At 49.8% G+C, this 22,310-nt stretch overlaps 1 protein-coding gene across 1 annotated transcript in view; it reads right to left on the bottom strand.

Annotated features, from left to right (window-relative positions):
* TGM2 (transglutaminase 2) overlaps positions 1-22,310 on the bottom strand; it is a 51,647-nt gene that overhangs the window by 16,918 nt on the left and 12,419 nt on the right. Inside the window, exons 3-5 of the mRNA XM_035122354.3 lie at positions 13,949-14,191; positions 11,333-11,451; positions 1,080-1,208 (exon numbers count right to left, since the gene is read on the bottom strand). Of these exons, the coding sequence (XP_034978245.2) occupies positions 1,080-1,208; positions 11,333-11,451; positions 13,949-14,191 (491 nt within the window). The remainder of the gene's footprint in view (positions 1-1,079; positions 1,209-11,332; positions 11,452-13,948; positions 14,192-22,310) is intronic.

Here is a 22,310-nt window from a genome sequence, read left to right as displayed (position 1 = left end):
CATTTGCAGAGTTTTTATGGGGTTTCCAGAGTCCAGGTACAAAACAGCCTGGAGCCATGTGATCCTATTTATCTGCCCAAAGCCTGAGACCCTCTTTGGAGGTCCCCGTCTGGGTGCCCCTATGGAATGAAATGCAGTGGGAATATCCTTCCCAGGGAGGCCTGCCTGGTGCCAGTTTGTGGTGTTTTTCCTGTTCATCTTCGGAAAAAACTCTCCATTTTTAAAAACCTGCACTTATTTGATTGAGGGTGCTGTGAGCTCTGCTTTCATTCCCTTTATTTCCTTTCAATGTTACAATTTTATAATTGCATCCTTTTTCTTATCCTCTGTATGCTGCTCAGAGAAGCTCGTCTTACGGGGAGGCGTGCAAAAGCCAGATAGAAATAAATACCTGTAGCATTTGGGCAAAAGGCCCCTGCATTGCAGGGGGCTGGACTAGACAGCCCTTGGGGTCCCTTCCAAGTCTAGGATTCTAAGATTTACAAAGGTGCAAAATCTGGGAGGCAAAGGACTCCTAAGCCCTGCTGACATAGTTGCAGAACGAATTACCTGAAGTAAGAGAAAGGTGGCGGCATCTCTCATACACGTTTCAGAATTCAAGTGTCCCCTAACACATAATTTTGTAAAATAAAAAAATTCCTTCAGTAGCACCTTAAAGACCAACTAAGTTTTTATTTTGGTATGAGCTTTCGTGTGCATGCACACTTCTTCACACATAAGCGCCTGGGGAAGAAGTGTGCATGCACACGAAAGCTCATACCAAAATAAAAACTTAGTTGGTCTTTAAGGTGCTACTGAAGGAATTTTTTAATTTTACTTCGACCCAGACCAACACGGCTACCTACCTGTAACATAATTTTGTGTTATCTTATCGTGCAGCCAGCCCATGGGCACGAGTTTGGGCCATCTCAGCTTCGCAGGAAAGCTACCAAGTGTGTGAGGAGGACTCTGCTCTCTGTGGGGCTGGCAGGAAACAACGCGGGCGAGAATCTCCTTGGGACTGGGCAGAAGCTGCCCGGGGAGGCTGCTGCTGGTACGGTCACCCACGTGGAGGGCCTGCCCTATTGCTCCCAACTCACCATGGCACTCACTACCCTGCTGATATAGACAGGGCTGTTGCGTCGGGAGCAGTCCTTGTCCTGGTTTCGGAGGAACTTGGGGTTGGTGTCCAACAGCTGGAGGCAGATGTCCAGAATGTCATCTTCAAACTAATCCAGAAGGAGAAGGAAGGCATAAGAGGAAGAGATGCGGGGGGGGGGGGGAGACATCATCATCATTTCTTCAGGTTTTTTATACCAGGTCAACTCATGGCAACTTACAAAAAGTGAAAGAGCAGCAACAAACCCCACATGCATGCATTAAACCAGGTATGCCCAACAGGTAGATCGTGATCTACCGGTAGATCACTAGATTTCTGTGGTAGATCACTGGCTCCCCCCAAAGAAGCTCAACAACTTTAAAAATGCTCAACATTTTAGCCCTTCAGCCCCCCAAAACAGGGCTTTCCTCCCGCCTCAGAAAAGCTCAACAACTTTGATCTGAACCCCTAAAAATGGGGCTTTCCTCATCCCTAAAAAAGCTTAACAACTTTGACCTGAACCCCCCAAAAGGTGGTAGATCACTGCCAGTTTTTAACTCTGTGAGTAGACAGTCTCTTCAGAGTTGGCCACCCCTGCATTAAACCAAGGGGGGTTACATTAAAACATCCCACCAACTCTAAAAGCGCATAGTTTAAAGCCAAAGGCCTGGTTAAAGAGGAATGATTTCCCTGGTGACTGAAGATATATGATGATGGTACCAGGCGAGCCTCCCTGGGGAGAGCATTCCGCAAGCGGGGAGCCACCACTGAAAAGGCCCCGTTCTCATGTTGCCGCCCTCCGGGCCTCTTGTGAAAGAGGCAAACGAAGAAGGGCTTCAGATGATGGTCGTGGGGTCCATAGGGGGAGGGGCGAACGTGAGCTGCTTAAGGCTTTAAAGGTCAAAAGCAGCACTTTGAATTGGGCTCAAAAACTAATGAGTAGCCAGTGCTGTCAGACAGTACCAGGAAATGAAAAGGAAAACACCCAGGTTTTTCTTATTTCCCTGAGCTGCAATAAATCAGGAATAAAGCAAACTAGACAAAATGCTGGATCATGGAAGTCTGCACCCCTAACTCTCTCTCTCTCTAAATAGCCACAATCGGTATTACAGCTGTGCCATGTGGAGAGGAGGGGGTTAAACCTTCCTGGCCACTAACCAAATCACCACCACCGTCCCACAACTATTTGCTGTGGGGTGAAAGGACCCATCTTAGCCAAAGGATGCCTGCCGTATGTGTTCTGTCTGTCTAAATTGTTTAGTCATTTAGTCGTGACCCCATGGACCAGAGCACGCCAGGCACTCCTGTCTTCCACTGCCTCCCACAGTTTGGTCACAAATAAACACCATGGACAATTTGGAGAGATATAAAATATGGATTAGGAAAGAATATGCAATTGTAAAGTTGTCCGTAGGACCCACGGAGGGGAGGGTGGGAAGTCTGGAGATTCAGAGAAATCTCTAAATATGGATATGTATTTTGTATTGTCATGCGGTAATTCTACACTTGTAAAATAAAATAAAAATTATTTCCAAAGGAAAAGAATAAACGACACCACAAAAGGCTCCCTGAATCCAGCACAGGGTCTATCAAGTCAACCATCTAAATCAGGGAAGGCAGGGGGGGGGGTGTTTGTCAGGCCCAAAGTGGACAGGGACAAACCCACACTCCGTTTTGCCGCACCTGTCCAAACGCGGGTGCAAATGTCAAAGACATATATTAGCCGTTGACTCCAAGAAAAACCTGAACACGTCTGAGTGTAACACATTTTTTTCCACTTTGCGGAGAGTTTCCCTTTCTGGTAAGGCAGGGGGGAAATAAGGAGGGAAGCTGAGCATGGTTACGGATTGATTAAAATCCAGAACTGCGTGTTGCTGCACAAATCTCAGCAGCTCCCCACGCCCATTGGGTTGGTAATCTGCATTTTAAAAGCTCTCTTAACGCCTGTGATTATCAGGCTAATTGTCCCACTGAGTTCATAGCATTCTCTCTCTCTCTCTCTCTCTCTCTCTCTCTCTCTCTCTCTCTCTCTCTCTCTCTCTCTCTCTCTCTCTCTCTCCCTCACACACACACACACACACACACACACACACACACACAGCTAGCTCCTTTTTCTTTGCCAAGACACTCTCCCTCAAGGAAGATGGAAACAGGGCAACAGGACAGAATTCAGCCCTGGTTGCATCCTGTCCCTAAAGGTAAAGGTAAAGGGGCCCCTGACCAGCAGGTCCAGTCGTGTCCGACTCTGGGGTTGCAGCGCTCATCTCGCTCTATAGGCCGAGGGAGCCGGCGTTTGTCCGCAGACAGCTTCCGGGTCATGTGGCCAGCATGACAAAGCTGCTTCTGGCGAACCAGAGCAGCGCACGGAAACGCCGTTTACCTTCCCGCCGGAGCGATTCCTATTTATCTACTTGCACTGTGATGTGCTTTCGAACTGCTAGGTGGGCAGGAGCTGGGACCGAGCAACGGGAGCTCACTCTGTTGCGGGGATTCGAACCACCGACCTTCCGATCAGCAAGCCCACAGCGCCACCTGGGTCCCTAACAACCAAGAATTCGGGGATTCTCTATAGGTGGCACCATATCATTTAAACCCAGAGCAAGGACCCTTGATATGGGGGGGGGCTCCTGTGACCACTTATCCCCTGTACTAGGTATAAATCAGAGCTGAGGCACAATGGAAACAAAACCTCTGTTTTTATTAAACTCTCAGAGCGGGATAAAGCGTGGCCGGTTCAGTATTAAAGCCACAGTCCTGATTTTCTGTCTGAAATGCCAGTTCAAGTTTAAACACGAACTGTGCTTGCAATCCTCCACTACAGAACTGTTTATATGAAAACAATTTCTTCCTCGAATCATAGAATTGTAGAGTTGGAAGGGGTCCAAAGTGTCATCGCCCTGCAATAAACACAGGATTAGCAGCTAAGGACAATCCACTTTTCCTTTCCTGCAAAAGCACCTCTAGACCTTTGTGGGATTCTTTTCCTCCACTTGCGGGAATTGGACAGCTTTATCCTACCTGGCAAACCCCTAAGAACGGCTGGCTCCTTCCATCGCCAGGCCTTAACTCCAGGTTAAATTCTTCCTTACCATCCTTATTCTGTCCTGATTGTTCAGAATCAGCTCCCCACCAGGACTGGCTAAGGGTCTGCCGGATGATGACCCAATGGTCATGTGTCAAGCACCCCCCACCATCAATGGATCAGGCCAGGGGCTCTTGAAGGCAGCATCCTCTTCTGACAGTGACCAACCAGATGCTCATAGCAAACGTCCCAAGCAGGAACCGGGTGCAAGACCACTCTCCCCATATGGGATCTGCAGCAACTGGCAATTAGCTATTTATTTCACTTTTATCACATTTATACACCAACTTTGCAACAAGTAGCAAAAATTGGTGTGCATAGTTCTCACAACAACAACAACAACAACCCTGTGAGGTAGGCTATGCTGAGAGGCACTAACTGACACAAGGTCAGCTTCATGGCTGGGGGGGATTTGAACCCGCATCTCCCAGATCCTAGCCTAACTACTGCACCAGCCATCATGGCTAGGAAACGCTGATAGACTTCTTCTATGTGTTTACTGGAGGCAAACCTTCCATTCAGCTCTCTATCCATGCATGTACACGCGCGCGCGCGCGCGCACACACACACACACACACACACGCTTATTTCCTGCCTTTTGCCAAAATGCTCAAGAAAATGCAGATTGCTTGCAGCCAGTCTTGAGAGCAGGGACTCCGTCCAGCCCCCTAAACCAGGGGTTCCCAACAAAATTTTCTCGAGGACCCCTCATCAAGCCGCTATTGTGACAATGTGATTAATTCCTAATCCTAAAATTAAAAAGTGAGAGCCAAATTAAGAGTCTTTTATATTTTATATTTATACGGGTTTTACAGTTACGATTTAGGTTCAATGGACACTGACAAGATCGGTTCGAGAGTCACTGACTTACTTGCTTGAACATCAAATGCATTATCTTCCTCTTCATCTGTAGGCCTTTGTCGTTTTAACGAACCACTTTTTAACCAACGGTCCATTTTTAACTACGTGAACTATAGCTTCCGCGAAAAACAACGCTTTGTTTACAAACACTACTGTTTTGCAAAGAGGCAGCGCGCGCCAGGGAGGAGGGAGGGGAATGGAGAAGACAGGGTACCTGCGCAGTAGCGCACAAATGAAGCCGACGCGCGCAAAGCATCTTGGGGAGGTGAGCGTTAGTAGAATGCGCGCGCTGCCTCTTTGCAAAACAGTAGTGTTTGTACAGCGCCACCTAACGGCATACAGCAGAACTACTGCCTCTATCTAATTCTAGTTTTGCGCTAGACTCTGCTCATGCAGGAAGCGCCAAAACAAAAAATCTGTTATCATACGAAATATATTTAATATATTTTTTAATTCTAATAGCATCTTGCGGACCCCTCTGGCATAGCTCACGGACCCCTGGGGGTCCCCGGACCACCTGTTGGGAACCACTGCCCTAAACCATTAGCAATCTACACCTATCTTCCTTCTTATGTTCCCCTCAATTCTACAGCATCACACAGGACTTCCACATTGACCTGCAAACCCAGGGAAATTTTCCGTGATCCCTCGGGCAGGATGGAACCTGCAGGGCATCGGGGATGGTGCTGAGGAAGCTGATTCATGAGAAAGGTGCTTAACCCATCAGCTTTCGCTCCAAGCCGCCTGGAACGTGCTAGACAGCTAGAGGTTGAACCCACTTGGGAGCAAGAGGTTGAAAAGACTGGCCTGGTCTGACAAAGAGCTGCAAGGGAGTTTTTCTCTCTCAGTTTAGGATTTCCACATACTGAGAGCTCAGTAGGGGTTGGCTAGATGGGGTAAGCAGTAAACGTAAAGGACCCCTGGACAGTTAAGTCCAGTCAAAGGAGACTATGGGGTTGCGGTGCTCATTTCGCTTTCAGGCCAAGGGAGCTGGCGTTTGTCCACAGACAGACTTCCGGGTCATGAGGCCAGCAGGACTAAACCACTACTGGCACATGGAGGACCGTGACGAGTGCCAGAGCGCATGGAAATGCCATTTACCTGCCCACCACAGCAGTGCCTATTTATCTACTTGCACTTTGATGTGCTTTCGAACTGCTAGGTTGGCAGGAGCAGGGACAAAGCAATGGGAGCTCACCCCGTTGTGGGGATTTGAACCGCCGACCTTCCGATCAGCAAGCCCAAGACGAGGAAGCGGGACTGGCAAGGCCCATCATTGCTGTGACACAGGAACAAAAACAAAGCTAATGCTATTCTAGGTTCCATCGACAGAAGTAAAGCACCCAGCTAAAGGATGTTTTAGCTGTGATTCCACGCCTGATGGCCACCCAACCTCTGCTTAAAAACCTCCAGGGAAGGAGAGTCCACACACACACACACACACACACACACACACACACACCCGAGGGAGACTGTTCCGTTGGAGGGTATGGAGTTATGCGAGCCAAGGAGATAAGTAACTATACAACCTTTGGAAGACTTCTGAAGGCATAGGGAAGTTTTAAAATGTTTTGTTGTGTTTATATATACAGCGGTACCTTGGTTCTCGAACTTAATCTGTTCCAGGAGTCCATTCGATTCCCAAAACCATTCGAAAACCAAGGTGTGGCTTCCGATTGGCTGCAGGAAGACGTTCGGCTTCTGAAAAACATTCGCAAACCAAACACTTATGGTTTGCGGCGTTCAGGAGCCAATTTGTTCAGCAACTCAGCCGTTCGGGAACCAAGGTACCACTGGATATTGAAAGCCGCCCAGATGGGGCAACCTAGCCAGATGGGCAGTGTAATAATAATAATAATAATAATAATAATAATAATAATAATAATGAATAGGATGCCCCTATTTTCATTGGAGAAGGTATTCAACAGCTCTTTTCATCCAGCATCCTGCTGTTCTCACCGTGGCCAACCAGATCAAATGCCTCTGTTGGGAAACCCACAAGCAGGATTCAACCACAGGAGCCCTCTTCCACTCCTGCAGTTTCCGGCAACTGGGATTCAGAAGCATCTCTGCTTCTGACTGTGGAGGCAGAGCAGAGCCATCCTCCTGGCTAGGAGCCATCAACAGCCCTCTCTTCCCTGAAGCCTCCTGGAGAAAGTCCTCCAGTGGGGCCCCATTTCTCAAAGCTGCAATGACCAGGACTTTGGCAGAACCTGGTGCACATTTTATTCACGGCTGCAGAGCCTACGGAGGGCAAGAGAGTCGCAGCGGATGCCACTTTGAAGGACTTTCTCAGGCAACAACTGGCTGCCTTGGCTGGAGGCCTCAGAAGCGGTTTTTATCTCGCTGTCCAGGAAGAGGAGTTGGGCAGGCGGACAGCCAGCCAGGATGCCTCTGGCCTGTTTGTGCAGCAGAGATTAGATGCTCGCTGAAGCCTCAGATAAGGACAGAGAACTCCAGGGAGGGAGCAGCTTCCCCCCTGTTCTGGCCCCATAGAAGGACTAAAGGAGGGGAGGGGGCAGCTGTGAGCCAAAGCGCAGTTTGGCTCGGTGAACAGTCCCAACCTGCTGCCCTCCAGAATTAGGCAAATTCGTGAGGGGAGGACCAGGAGGGTTATGCTCTGCCTTCACAGTCGGAGTCAACAACATAGCTGCCAAGACTCCCGTATTCCCCGGGAAATCCCCGTTTTTCCAGCTGTTCCTAGCTGAAAAAACAGATTTTTTTTGTTTTTCCCCGGTTTATTCTGCCGCGGCGGCCATTTTGGAACTAGGCAGAGCATGCTCAGAAGCGACTTTTGATGCTGCTCTGCCCAGTTCCAAAATGGCTGCAGTGTGACTTCTGGCGCGATGGCCATTTTGGAACTGGGCAAAGCAGCATCAAAAGTCGCTTCTGAGCATGCTCCGCCCAGTTCCAAAATGGCGGCAGCGCTACTTCCGGTCTGCTACTTTCGGCCCGGTCCCTTATTTCTCTGACAGCAACTTGGCAGGTATGGTCAACAATGCGCATGAATACCAGGTGCTGGAAGCCGCAAGAGCTCTTCTGGTGCTCGATTCCTGCTTGTGGGTTTCCCCTTGGGGCACCTGGGGCAGAGGGAGCCATGCTCAGCACCTGCCCTTGCCTTGCTCTATGAAATGGCTTGTGTGGCTATGGGGCCACCATACTCCCAAAGGAGACAGCCAATGAATTGCCCAGCGCACGGCGGATTCCCCAGGCAGATCTCGCCCCAATGCTGTGGTGTTTTCCTCACTTTCATGCCCTTGGCTGTCATCTGGATCAGTTTCTCCTCATGTGCAGGCTTGCTGTATATGGATTTGATCTTTTTTTTTTATTCTCTTCAAATATCTGCATTTGCTTCCTGTTTTTACTGGAGAGCTCCAGGAATGCTGGTCTGGGTGATGTGATGGTGAACGTTTTGTACAGTCAGATGTTTGCGCTTGTTCCTGTTGGCTTCTGGCGCACGTCCGAAGCAAATACAACAACCTGAAACCCCAAAAGCTCATGCGAAGCGTGTTATCTTTGGCTCCATTTCACAAACGGAGGAACTGAGGCTGTGGGGTACAGCTTGCCCAAGGCCAGGTGACACACCCCTGGGAGGACCACCAGGACTCGTAGATCTTGGTTTTAACTTGCCATCCTATCCTCTAAAATAGCCTTTGCCAACATGGTGCTCTCTGGCCAGCACTGATGGGCGTTGTAGTGTAAAACATCTGGCTCTGAAAAATGCCTGCAACATGGTATTTCTGGCCAGGGACCTTCTGTTCTCTCCTTATCACGGGCTTGAATCTGGAGAGGGTTGGTGTCCTGCATTATTGCCTCACGGCTGGAGAACAGGACTTGCCCAAGACATTTTGCTATCTGAGGCAAAGGACAAGATATTCCCTCTCTCCCCATCCCATGGGCAAAGCCCACCAGGTGGTCAGCTGCATCTTATTTCAAGGCTGTCAAGTGGGTAGCATCATCTGCTATGTCCAAGAGATGCTGGCTAGCTTAGAGCTGCCCATGTGAAATGGGCTCAAATACTTCCCTGTTCCTGCCCGCCCTGCAGCATCTGCCGCCAGACTATCTAGATCAGGCATCCCCAAAGTCTGTTTCAGAGGCCTAATCTGGCCCGCTGGTCAGTTTAATCTCGCCCCTGTGGCAGTTCACTTCCTGGGGTAAAATCCTAAAAAAAAAAACCAAACCTCAACAACTTCAACCCTAAAAAAAGCTCAACTTCAACCCTAAAAAAAAGCTCAACAACTTTGGTTGGCCCTCACGGCCTTTCACTTCATCAAATCTGGCCCTCTTTGAAAAAAGTTTGGACACCACTGATCTAGAACATGGGTAGGCAAACTAAGGCCCGGGGGTCGCATCTGGCCCAATCGCCTTCTCAATCCGGCCTGTGGACGGTCCGGGAATCAGCGTGTTTTTACATGAGTAGAATGTGCCCTTTTATTTAAAATGCATCTCTGGGTTATTTGTGGGGCATAGGAATTCGTTCATTCCCCACCCCCTTCAAAATATAGTCTGGCCCCCCACAAGGTCTGAGGGACAGTGGACCGGCCCCCTGCTGAAAAAGTTTGCTGACGCCTGATCTAGATGGCCACCAGCTTCCCCTCAGCTGTGCATTTCTGCTGCTAGACGGCCCTGCCTCCCACAGTCCAAACCAAACATTTGGGAGCACCATCTCGAGACTCACACATACCCAAGGGATGCCCATCTTTTATGACTCTGCATGCACAGAATTTCATGCGGGTCATTGCTCCTGCGAACAGATACAAAATCTGGACTCCAGTGTGCAATGCTATGTAAGCTATGCAGAATTTCCTCTGACCCTGTCTGGGTTCAGTGATCTATAGCCTCCCTCCCTCCCTCCCTCTCTCTCTCGGTTCCTGCAAGTTCTGGAGTCAGCATTTCCACATCCAGAAATGTGTGGGATTGTTTCATTGGCCCTGAAAGGTCCTCAGTGTGTATGTTTCAGCTTGTTGGGTTTCACCCATTTGAGATGAATTTCTGTGATATTTAAATAAAAAAATTCCTTCAGTAGCACCTTAAAGACCAACTAAGTTTTTATTTTGGTATGAGCTTTCGTGTGCATGCACACTTCTTCAGATACACTGAAATAGGAGTCCCCTTCAGTGTATCTGAAGAAGTGTGCACGCACACGAAAGAATGAAGAAGTGTGCATGCACACGAAAGCTCATACCAAAATAAAAACTTAGTTGGTCTTTAAGGTGCTACTGAAGGAATTTTTTTATTTTACTTCGACCCAGACCAACACGGCTACCTACCTGTAACCTGTGATATTTAAAACACTGCCTGCCCATAAGGAGAGCTTTAATGCTGGATCAGACCATTTGGCCAAGCACTCTGTTCTCACAACAGACAACGAAATGCCCACAGGACACCTGCTATCAAGAACGGGGTGCAAGAACTCTGTCCATCTGTAATTCCCACACTGCCTCTGATGGTGGAGCTATAACATGGAGACTTATAGCCAAAGACAGCTACATCCGCCATGAATTCATCTAATCCCCACTTAAACCCTTCAGAGTTGGCAGCAATCACTGGAACTTGCGGCAATTTGACTGGGTGCTTTGCGAAGAAGCACGTTCTGTTGCCTCTGGGCTGACTCTCCAAAAGGAAACAAAATCATTCTGACAGATCCATTTCCACGCTCTCCTCTCCAAGCCTTTGCAAGGGTTGCATTTTAAAAAAACTCGCCCCATATGCTTTTAAATCTACTGTCATCCACCCAAAGCCTTCGGAAACTTCAGATTCTGGGGGCAATTGGATTATTAGGGGACATCATGCTATCAGAAGCCGAAGTAATCTGTGAGTGGGTGCAAAGATAGATGGATGGTGGAAGCACTTCTGGTGTGGGGCATCAGAAGACGGAGCCCTTTGGGGCTTCAGCCATTTTGAAACCCATTGCCTGAAGAGCTGCAGAGTGTTGTGAAAATGTTTTGATCCACCTCAGTCTCCTCTCTGTCCTTGTTTTCCAAAGCTTGCTGAGGAATTCCAGTCTTTTGCACTCTCTCTCTCTCTCTCTCTCTCTCTCTCTCTCTCTCTCTCTCCATCCGAGGGGGCATCTGCCAGAAACTCCTCATATGGCCTCTCTTCTATTTTGTGGAACATTCTCTAAGAGGACGATAGACAGGCGAGTTCTGTGCTCAGGTATCTGATTGTGTGGTGCCATTGACATTCCTGGGGTGCCTATTTCCAACCGATTGCAGAGGGGATTGGACTAATGGACCCTCTGGGCCCCATCCTGCTCTCCAATTCCACGTGCTTTGCAAAAGGGCAAAACGGAGGGCAAGGAAGCAACTCACCTGGCCAAAGTTCCATGGGATCGAGTAGATGTAATCCTTTGATCCCTGGTAGATCTGGCCATGCTGGGTCAACACATATTCCACACGCTGCTCTTCGCTCTCCAGAAAGACAGAATCCGCTGCGGGGAGAAGATGCCATCAGAAGAGGAAGGCAGAAAAGGCCTCGGAAGAGAGGGATAGGGGAGAGGCAGTGTGGTGTAGTGGTTAGAGCATTATTCTAGGACCGGGGTGACCTGGGTTTGAGTCCCCACTCGGCCATGAACGTTCAGCCATGAACTTTGGAGGCCAGTCACTGCCTTGCAGCTTAAACCTACCTCAGAGGGCTGTTGTGGGGATTAAATGAGGACTAGAATGTCGTCCGTGACTGGACTTAACAGTCAGGGGTCCCTTTACCTTTACCTTTAGAATGTGATCTAAACCCAGAGCCTAGTGCTTGCCTATCAGAAGGTTGGCGGTTCGAATCCCCGTGACGGGATGAGCTCCCGTTGCTCAGTCCCTGCTCCTGTCAACCTAGCAGTTTGAAAGCACGTCAAAGTACAAGTAGATAAATAGGTGCTGCTCTGGCGGGAAGGTAAACGGGGTTTCTGTGCACTGCTCTTGTTCGCCAGAAGTGGCTTTGTCATGCTGGCCACATGATCTGGAAAAACTGTCTGTGGACAAATGCCAGCTCCCTCGGCTAGTAAAGCGAGATGAGCGCTGCAACCCCAGAGTCGTTCGCAACTGGACCTAACGGTCAGGAGTCCCTTTACCTTTATTTAGAATGCTGATAGCCCAATTTTTCCTCTCAGGTAAAAGGTAAAGGTAAAGGACCCTTGGATGGTAAAGTCCAGTCAAAGGCAACTATGGGGTTGCAGCGCTCATCTCGCTTTCAGGCCAAGGGAATCGGCGCGTTTGTCCACAGACAGCTTTCCAGGTCATGTGGCCAGCAGGACTAAACCGCTTCTGGTGCAATGGAACACCATGGCAGAAACCAGAGCGCATGGAAACGCTGTTTACCTTCCTGCCACAGCGGTACCTATTTATCTACTTGCACTTTGATGTGCTTTAGAACTGCTAGGTTGGCAGGAGCTGGGACAGAGCAACGGGAGCTCACCCCGTCGCGGGGATTCAAACTGCCAAACTTCTTTTGAGGCTCAGTGGTTTAGACCACAGCACCACCAGCACACGTGATTCTAGCCTTCATTTAACCCCCCACAACAACCTTGTGAGCTAGGTTAGGACTCTGGAACCACTGCATTGCACTGTCTCTGGGAAAGCCTAGGAACTGAGAAAACAGGTCCCTTTTGATGTCACCAAGGAAAGTGGGATGACCCGGGAGCAGAGTCCCAGCAACACAGCAAATAATCTTGGAGCAGTTACAGGTAGGTAGCCGTGTTGGTCTGACGCAGTCAAAACAAAATTAAAAAATCCTTCCAGTAGCACCTTAGAGACCAGCTAAGTTTGTCATCCCAGGGACCCAGGTGGCGCTGTGGTTAAACCACTGAGCCTAGGGCTTGCTGATCAGAAGGTCGGCGGTTCTAATCCCTGTGACGGGGTGAGCTCCCGTTGCTTGGTCCCAGCTCTTGCCAACCTAGCAGTTCGAAAGCACGTCAAAATGCAAGTAGATAAATAGGAACCGCTACAGCGGCAAGGTAAATGGTGTTTCCATGTGCTGCTCTGGTTTGACAGAAGCAGCTTTGTCATGCTGGCCACATGACCTGGAAGCTATACGCCGGCTTCCTCGGCCAATAATGCGAGATGAGCGCGCAACCCCAGAGTCGCTCACAACTGGACCTAATGGTCAGGGGTCCCTTTACCTTTACCTAAGTTTGTCATAGGTATGAGCTTTCATCTGCATGCACATGAAAGCTCATACCTATGACAAACTTAGTTGGTCTCTAAGGTGCTACTGGAAGGGTTTTTTTATTTAATCTTGGAGCAAACATTTGCAGATTGTTCCAGCCGCTCCTTCAAGTAAATGGAATCTAAAATAACCCTCCATTTTGCTCTGCCTCCTCTGGCGTCTGTTCCACTTCAGCACCGAAACACCGTGGGTGCATTTCAACCTTTGAACACGGACACAGACAAAGGTGGGAAGATAACACTCATTGGCAGCATCACAAAGCCTTGTCTGGGGGAGGAGGCAGTGAGGGAACAGGAGATGCTGCCCGCCCGTGTAGACAATACTGAGGTAGATATACCAATGGTCTACCTCCCTCCAAGCCAGCTTCTTTCCAAACGGGTCTATTGCCTTCTAACTGTCCCAGGCTTCTGCAGGAGTTTCTACACACTAGAACTGGGAACCTTCTGCACACAGAGCACACGCTCTAATACCACTCCATCCACGGCTGCTTTGCATCTAGAAGGTTGCAGCTTCAATCCCCAGCAATTCCAGGCAGGGCTGCAAAAGACCCTTGTCCATAGCCTTGCTGGTCACTGCAAACCAGTCTTTGCCAACCTCATGTCCTTCTCCAGATGTTTGGGGCGGCAGCATCAGCACGGCGGGGCTGGCCAAGGTCAACGGCAGCTGTAGTCCAAAACATCTGGAGGGTGCCAGGTTGGTGAAGGTTGGCGAGCGCTGAGCCAGACGCGCCCCCCGTGCCGAAACAGGCCCCGGCAGCACTTGCAGTAACCTACCTGGACACCAAGGGTTGAAGAGCAGGACAAATTCCCCCAGGCTGAAGCTGGAGCCCTGATGGTCAGTGGCAGCATCCATGGTCAGGCGATAGCGGCCAATCCGGGCGTCAGGAGGGGAGGAGATGGACACAGTCAGGGAGGTCCCCTCCTGGCATTCCACGGCTGAGCTCCAGACAGCCTCTTCCAGGGAGCAGGAAAGGGGAAAGAGAGATCTGGTCCCCGATGTCTCGATGGGGCAAGGCCCTGCAGGAGGAGGAAGCAAAACAGGCCGGTGGTCAGAGTTCTCTGCGCATGAACTAGGGATACGGTGCAGAATGCAGCAGCCAGACAACAATAGCCGCTTGACAGTGGAACGGACTCTCCTTCCTTGGGTGCTTTTAACCAGAGGTTGGATGGCCATCCGTCAGGCATGCCCTAGCGGTAGTTCCTGCATTGCAGGGGTTGGACTAGATGACTCTTGGGGGTCCCTTCCAAATCAACCATTCCACAGCTCTATGATTTTGTGAAAGGAGATTCCAACTAAAGACCGGAAACAACTTTCTGATGGTAAGAGCTGCTCAGCTGTGAAACGGACGACCTTAGCCTCTCCCAATTTAAAAGACATCAGCCATCAGACCCAAAGCGAAGCAGAACCTCTCCCACATGGTACATTTATAGCAATTTTATGCCACTTTTAACAGATAGAGTTCCCCCCCAAAGAATCATGGAAACTGTCGTTTGCCAAGGGGTTGGACTAGATGACTCTTGGGGGATCCCTTCCAAGTCGCCCATTCTACAGTTCTATGATTTTGTGAAACTACCACAAAGATGGTAGTTTGCCAAGGGTGGTGGGAGTTATTTGGAGACCTCGATCCACCTCGTGGAACTACAGTTCCCACCTTTCCCTGGAAAGAGGGTCGGTTGTTAGACCACCTGAAGCCTGGGGGGGTCGAAGTGCCCCAGAGAAAAGTGCCCTGCTGGCTTCACAGGTGGGAGGAAAAAGCCACATTTAGGGGCCAATGGAGTAAAAGGCGAAACCTTGGCAGACAGCCTGTGTCTCAAGAGCAGGAGAAGTTTGTTCCTTTGAAGAGTCTTTATTGGAGAGCGTTTATTTCCAGCATTTTTTCCAGGGTGTGGCTGCTTGGGAAGGAGAAGGTTTTCCCGATGACTGGTGAGGCTACCTGAGCTGCTGCATCACCTGAGGGTCGGAGGATCACGCCCCCAGCCACCAAGGTTGGAAGCTTTTCCACCGCTAAGAGACAACAGGATCATGGGGTGATGCCTCGGCAGAGCAGATTTATCAAAGCTGTGCTTTGTGCGCCAGCCCCGTCACTCGTCATTCCATGTCAATAAATAGATTCGTGAACCAATGCACACATTTCGGGTGGCCTCACCCTGCCAGCGGTTTTTGCTCCGGCAATCCCACAAGCCCATAAATCTGAGAACAAGCAAGGGAGCATCTTTCCATGTAAGGCGATCCCCTCGCCATCTCTTCCTCCCCAGCACAAGTTAACAAGGTGAAATTCAGACAAGGATTAAAACCTCCAGACAGGCTCCTTTCATGCGACGCGGGAGCCCTGTGTCTCTTAACCAGCAGCGTCCATGTTTTCAAGGCAGCGAGGCATTTATTATTATCCCACGCGATTCATAAAAGGTATAAGCCGCTGGGATTGCCAGAAAAAACCCCACATACCTCACATTGGCTTGCGAAAAGTTAAAAGACCGCTAAGAAAAATGTAATTCGAGGCATGCAAAAAGTTAAAAGAACAATTGACTAAGAGCAGATTAAAACTCGCACCAACTTCCTAACTGTCCGGGTAGGCTCGTCTAAGCAAGTATGTTTTCAGCAGATGCTGGGAAGGGGACAGTGAAGGTACCTGCCAGATGTCAAGAGGCAGGGAGTTCCAAAGTGTAGGGGCTGCCACACTAAAATATCAGTTCCTTGCAGGTGTGGATCAGATATTGGGTGGCAGCTGCAACAGTTTGAAGCGGTCAGGTGGGCGCATGTGGGGAAGGGTGACGTAAGAGCTGTTCGACAGTGGAATTTGCTGCCAAGGAGTGTGGTGGAGTCTCCTTCTTTGGAGGTCTTTAAGCAGAGGCTTGACAGCCATATGTCAAGAATGCTTTGATGGCGTTTCCTGCTTGGCAGGGGGTTGGACTGGATGGCCCTTGTGGTCTCTTCCAACTCTATGATTCTATGACGCCGTACGTAAACTCGTCCCAAATTGCTAAGGGATTTATATGGGACAGGAGCTTCCAAAGTCAAAGGCTGATACTCACAAGGGCTGCAACATTTTAAGAAAGAAATCTTGTGGCAATCCTATACCTTGTGCCCAAAGCAGTTGTATAAGTTGGCACAGTTATGGCAGTTAATTATAGCCTTTTTGTATTGTTAGAGCAATTGGTCAGAAGGTTTGTTCTGTTTTGCAGCTGCCTGCCTGCCTCCAAGTTAGTGAGAGTCTGTTGGGGTTTTAGCCTTGGTGATAAATCTTTGCAGTGCATAATTAAGACCTGCCTGCCTTGTACATATGCGTTTAATCTAACAAGCGCAAGGAAAAGTTATTGTTATTTAATCTTTAAAAGAGTGTCTTTCGTATTTCTTTATGAGGGGGAAGGGAACAAACAAAAGGGTGAAACCGCCCAGTCTCTAGCTTTCACATAAGCTGTGTTAATGGGAATTAAACACAATTGCTAAATCAACTAATCTTTATTAACGTTCAGAAATTCTCACAGGAAATGTGACATTCGGCTAATTCATTTTTCAGAACTGGTATCCTAGTTCCCACAATTTATATGTGGACAGTAACTCCTTGAACTTTACTTGGGAGCAAATCAGCAACCGGTATAGATCTCTGAGCCCAGGTGTTATATGCTGACAGGGGATAATAATAATAATAATAATAATAATAATAATAATAATAATAATAATAATTGTACTTTACTCCGCCCATCTATACCACCGCCCTGTCAGTAACCGTGCTGCAGCATTCTGTGTGCCATGATTGTGCTGTGGTTGAGACAAACCCTTTGGGGGTGATTCAGACCTTCTGGACTACTGGAAAGCCTGCACTGTCTGCTCTTAAATAGCCAGGTTGTTTTGAAGGATGGTTGTAAACTTCCACTGCCAGGGGTGGGAAGGCGAGATGCCCCAAAGACAGCGCTCCCCTTTCACTTGCTTCTGTCAAGCTGCAAGAGGGAGCCTTGCAAAAGGAGTCTCTGCCCTCTTCAGAAGCTCCTCCCGAGGGGGAGAGGGAGGGAATTCAGCAAGGGGTGAAGTGCAGACTCATGCTTCACGCCCGCCCTCCCCACCCGTCTACGGTCTGCCCACAATGATTCACAGCTTTCACAGAGTGCCAGGGCTGGTCACAGACTTCTGTTCCTGACTGTCTGCTAAACTCAGAACCTTAGAACTGCAGGGTTGAAGGGAAGGACCCCCAAGGGACATCTAGTCCAACCCCCTGCAATGCAGGGATTTTGAGCCCTTAGTGTCGCAGGAGGGCCTCAAAGCAGAGGCACTCTTAGCGGTGGCCCTGGCATTTTCTGCTGGGCCCCCGTCTTCTGTCCCTACCTCCTGACACCCCTTTGCTCAGGTGACACTCATGCACCTCAGCTCCCATCAGCTCCAGCCAGCATGAGCTTTCGTCCAAAAGATATTGAGGGCACCAGGTTGGCGAAGGTTGGGCCAGAGGGCCAGATTTGGGTCAAAGAGGGGCAGATTTGATGATGTGAACATGCATGAGGGCCGACCAAACTTGTTGAAGTTGTTAAGTTGTTGAGCTTTTTTAAGGATTTGACCCCTAAGTTGTTGAGCTTGTTGTAGGATTGCAATTGCTCAGCTTTATTTAGGATTTTACCCCAGAACATATACTACCACAGGGACCGGATTAAATCAACTGCCGGACTGCATTAGGCCCCCAAAACGGACTTTGGACAGGTGTCCAATGGTTCAAATGTTCCCTCCAGCTCTGGGCATCCTGGGAGCTGAGGGAAGTTGTAGCTTCATATGAAAGATCATAGAATGGTAGAATTGGAAGGAGCACCCAGAGGTCCTCTAGTCCCACCCACTGCAAAGCAGGATGGCAGCCAGGGAGTCCCTGACAGCTGGCCACCCAACCTCTGCTTAAACAGCTCCCAGGAAGGAAAGTCCACCACCTTATGAGGTCAGTGAATCATAGAATGGCAGGGGGGGTTGGGAGGGACCCTGAGGGCCATCTAGTCCAACCCCCTTGCATTGCAGGACTCCCAGTTCAAGAATCCCCGACAGATGGACACCCAGCCTCTGCTGAAAGGCCTCCAGTGAAGTCCTAGACTCCTGCACTGCTCCTCAGCCCCCACCCTAGTTGTGGATGGAGTTGGAGTCTGTGTGCAAAAATACACATGATCTCACAATAGTGTGCACTCCCTCCTTGGAGCAGGGCGGGGGTGTGTGTGTGTTGTGATCCTGCTGGGACACTCGAGCGTGAGAACAAGGCTAGGCTACGGCTTCCTCAAGTCGTCGGAGCCATTACTCAGCCCCCCCTAGGGAACAGGACTAGCTGTTTCTCTCCTCCGCCTCCTTCCCAAACAAGCTCACTGTGTTCTTCCTCCCTGGTCCGCCTCAAACAAATGCAAAGAATTACAGGGTGGGGGGAATGCAAGGCCCTTCTCCCATCGGAAACACCCACAGGGTCTGTTTACGCGCAACCCTGCGGCCTCACAACGGACCAGACCACCCCGCCCCACCCCGGTGGCTCATCAACAAGACCTTCTCTTTGCACAGCGAGGTGGAGGAGGCTGGGTTAGCAGCAGGCATGCACAAAAAGAGGCCCCGGTGTCTGCCTCTCGCTGCCCAGACTTCCTGGAACCTGAGGTCTGCCATGGGGGAGAGACAAAGGGCCTTTCACCACCTGGGTGGATAAATCCAGATTGGTACACTTTGCTCTGGGAAGGGTGGGTCAAAACATCGTGGCGTGGGTGGGAGGCTAATCATGGTTGAGGTCTTTCTCACAAAGGTCCCTTATCCTGGGGTCAGATCTTCTCTGGTGCCCTCATAGAAGAGGGTGAAAGGTTGTTTTCTGCTGCTCCAGAGAAGCGGACCCGGAGCAATGGATTCAAGCTACAAGAAAGAAGATTCCACCTCAACATTAGGAAGAACTTCCTGACAGTAGGAGCTGTTTGGCAGTGGAATTTGCTACCAAGGAGTGTGGTGCAGTCTCCTTCTTTGGAGGTCTTTAAGCAGAGGCTTGACAGGCATATGTCAAGAACGCTTTGATGTTGTTTCCTGCTTGGCAGGGGGTTGGACTGGATGGCCCTTGTGGTCTCTTCCAACTCTATGATTCTATGATTCTATTCAGAAGGCTGTCAGGTGAGAGGAGAGCCATATTCAAACATCTGAAGGACTGTCACATGGAAGATGGAGCAAGCTGGTTTTCTCCTGCTCTGGAGGGCAGGACCCAAGCCAAGGGATTCCAACTGCAAGGAATGAGATTCAGTAATAGGGTCACCCTATTCTGCCTGGCTGAGGCTCCAATACTTTGGCCACCTCATGAGAAGAGAAGACTCCCTGGAAAAGACCCTGATGCTGGGAAAGATGGAGGGCACTAGGAGAAGGGGACGACAGAGGACGAGATGGTTGGACAGTGTTCTCGAAGCTACGAACATGAGTTTGACCAAACTGCGGGAGGCAGTGGAAGACAGGAGTGCCTGGCGTGCTCTGGTCCATGGGGTCACGAAGAGTCGGACACGACTAAACGACTAAACAACAACAACATTCTGCCTGGGTCAGACTACACCTGGAATAAAATGTCCAGTTCTGGGCACCACAATATACTGTAAGAAGTTGATTAACAAGCTGGAAGGTGTGCAGAGGGGGGGTGACCAAGATGATCAGAGGTCTGCAAACCAAGACTTATGAGAAACGGTTGAGGGAACTGGGGATGCTTAGCCTGGAGATATGAGAGCCATCTTCAAATATCTTAAGGGCTCTCGTATGGAAGTTGGAACAGGCTTTTTTTCTCCTGCTCTGGAGGGCAGGACACGAACCAATGGCTTCAAGTTACAAGAAAGGAGATTCTGACTCAACATTAGGAAGAACTTTCTGACCATAAGAGCTGTTCGGCAGTGGAACAGTCTCCCTCAGGAGGTGGTGGACTCTCCTTCCTTGGAGGTTTTTAAGCAGAGGTTGGGTGGCCATCTGCCAGGGATGCATTGGCTGAGATTCCTGGATTGCAGGGGTTGGAGTAGAGATGTCTTCCAACTCTATGACTGTATGATCCACCAGGATGTTCTCCTACACAAGTCAAAGTGAAATGGAGGAATTCTCAGACTCTGGACGCTGCGTTCTTGGGGCATTGTCCTGAGAAACTTGGGTGGATGAGTTGAACCCACACCTGTTGCTGTGATAATATGTGGGAGGCTTGTTGCTAGCAAGTCACAAGTGTAGCCCCTCTTCATTAAAAAAAAGCCTTTCTGTTATCACAGGTCAAAAGGAACACATTTTGTGCGTGCCCAGGGGTGCCTTTGTTCTAGGGCTCTGTCTGCACAAGCAAAGCGCAGGAGAAAAAGCTATTTTGTACTTAATTCATAAGAACCTAAGGTGAGCCTGCTGGATCAGGCCAGCATCCCATCTAGTCCAGCATCCTGTTCTCACAGTGGCCATGCAGATACCTGTGGCGAACCAGCAAGCAGGATCCGAGCACAAGAGCAACACTCTTCCCTCCTGAAATTTCCAGCAACTGGGATTCAGAAGCATGGCTGCCTCTGACTGTGGCAACTGGTTGGCCCAGTGAGAAAAGGACAGCGGACTCAGTGGCGTAGTAATAGGGGGGGCAGGGGCATGCTGCCCCGGGCAGCACCGCCACCATGGAGGAGAAACCCCGATGCAAGCGAGACGGCCTCACTCTGCGGCTTGCTCGCGGGGTTTGCCGTGGTGCTGTGGTGCATGCTTCCTGTGCATGCGCCATGCGCCGTGGTGCATGCGCCACATGTCATGACACATGCATCATGACGCGTGCGTAGTGCATCATGATGCATACGTCATGACATGCGACGCATGCGCGCAACAGACACCCCGCCCCCCCCCAGCGGGGTGCTCTCGCGTTTGCCACCCCGGGCAGCCAGGCGGCTAGCTACGCCGCTGAGTGGACTAGATGGTCTTTTGGCCGGATCCTGCAGCACTCGTCTGATGTTCTTAACCTCTTAAGCAAAACCAAGCAGTGACCTCTTGGCGCTGTGTGTGAATTAATCCCTGGACCTGGGGCTGAAGAAGCTGAGACCGAGCTCTGCTCTGGGTGCTTTGCCTTCTTTGTTTTATCTGGAAAAGGGAAGGACAAAGTGGGAGTCCTCCTTCCTTGCAAGCCACACAGAGAACTGTGGGAGAGGCCAAACCAGGGGAGAGCTTCCTCCTTTTGTTTCCTGCCCTTGTCCTCTTCAACTCACCACTGGCTGCCTGAGGCTGCGAGATAAAATGGGGTCGGAGATCTCAGGGAGCCTCCATCCCATCCCATCCCCTCCTTCTCCCATCCCAGTCTGAAAAGGGCTTTGTCCTGGGATGGAGCCAAATGCATTTATTAGGAGCATTTATAGAATCATAGAATTGTAGTGTTTGGACCCAAGAGCCGTCCAAACCAACCCCTGAAATGCAGGAATCACAGGTGGGAGCTTAATTGGTAATCCATGGGGAGAAAGTATCCTGGATGCCATTTGATGTTTATGATTTCATGGGGATGCCACAAAGAAGTTTGTGTTCATGAGGAGCATCAATTGCCCATTCAACATCTGTCTGGAAGGTCCCTGTATGTATCAATTAATCCCTGCAAGGAATCATTTAAACTGGTAACCCCCAAAGCAAATTCTCTTTGGGGCTCCTGCTGCAGAGTTGCCGCAAGGGTGAGGATGACACGAGTCCAGCTTTTCTATTTGATTTGTTCTTCGACATTATTGCAGGGTATTTCATGAACCCCACGGCTGTGTCAGGATCTGGTATGGTTTGATGCAAGAGGAGGAGGAGGAGGTGGTGGAGAGGCCCTCTCCTCTCTTCTAGCACTACACAAGGACATACAATGAAGCTGAACATTGGAAGATTCAGGACAGATAAAAGAAAGTCATTATGCACACAGCACATAGTTAAACTATGGAACTCCCTCCCACAGGAGGCAGGGAGTTAAGGCCAGTTTAGATGGCCTTAAAAGAGAATTGGTCAAATCCCTGAAGTAGAGGGCTATGGAAAGCTACTAGCTGGGATGGCTCTGCTCTGCCTCCAGAGTTGAGGGCAGCTATGCTGGAATTCTCGGGAAGGGAGAGTGTTGTGCTCAGATCCTGCTTGCGAGCTTCCCACCGATCATCTGGTCTGCCACTGTGAGAAGAGGATGCTGGACTAGATGTGTTCTTGGTCTGATCCAGCAGG

This window comes from Zootoca vivipara, chromosome 7, assembly GCF_965207765.1.
Source record: "Zootoca vivipara chromosome 7, rZooViv2.hap1.1, whole genome shotgun sequence".
NCBI lineage: Eukaryota > Metazoa > Chordata > Lepidosauria > Squamata > Lacertidae > Zootoca > Zootoca vivipara.
This window is presented reverse-complemented; position numbering and strand designations above follow the sequence as displayed.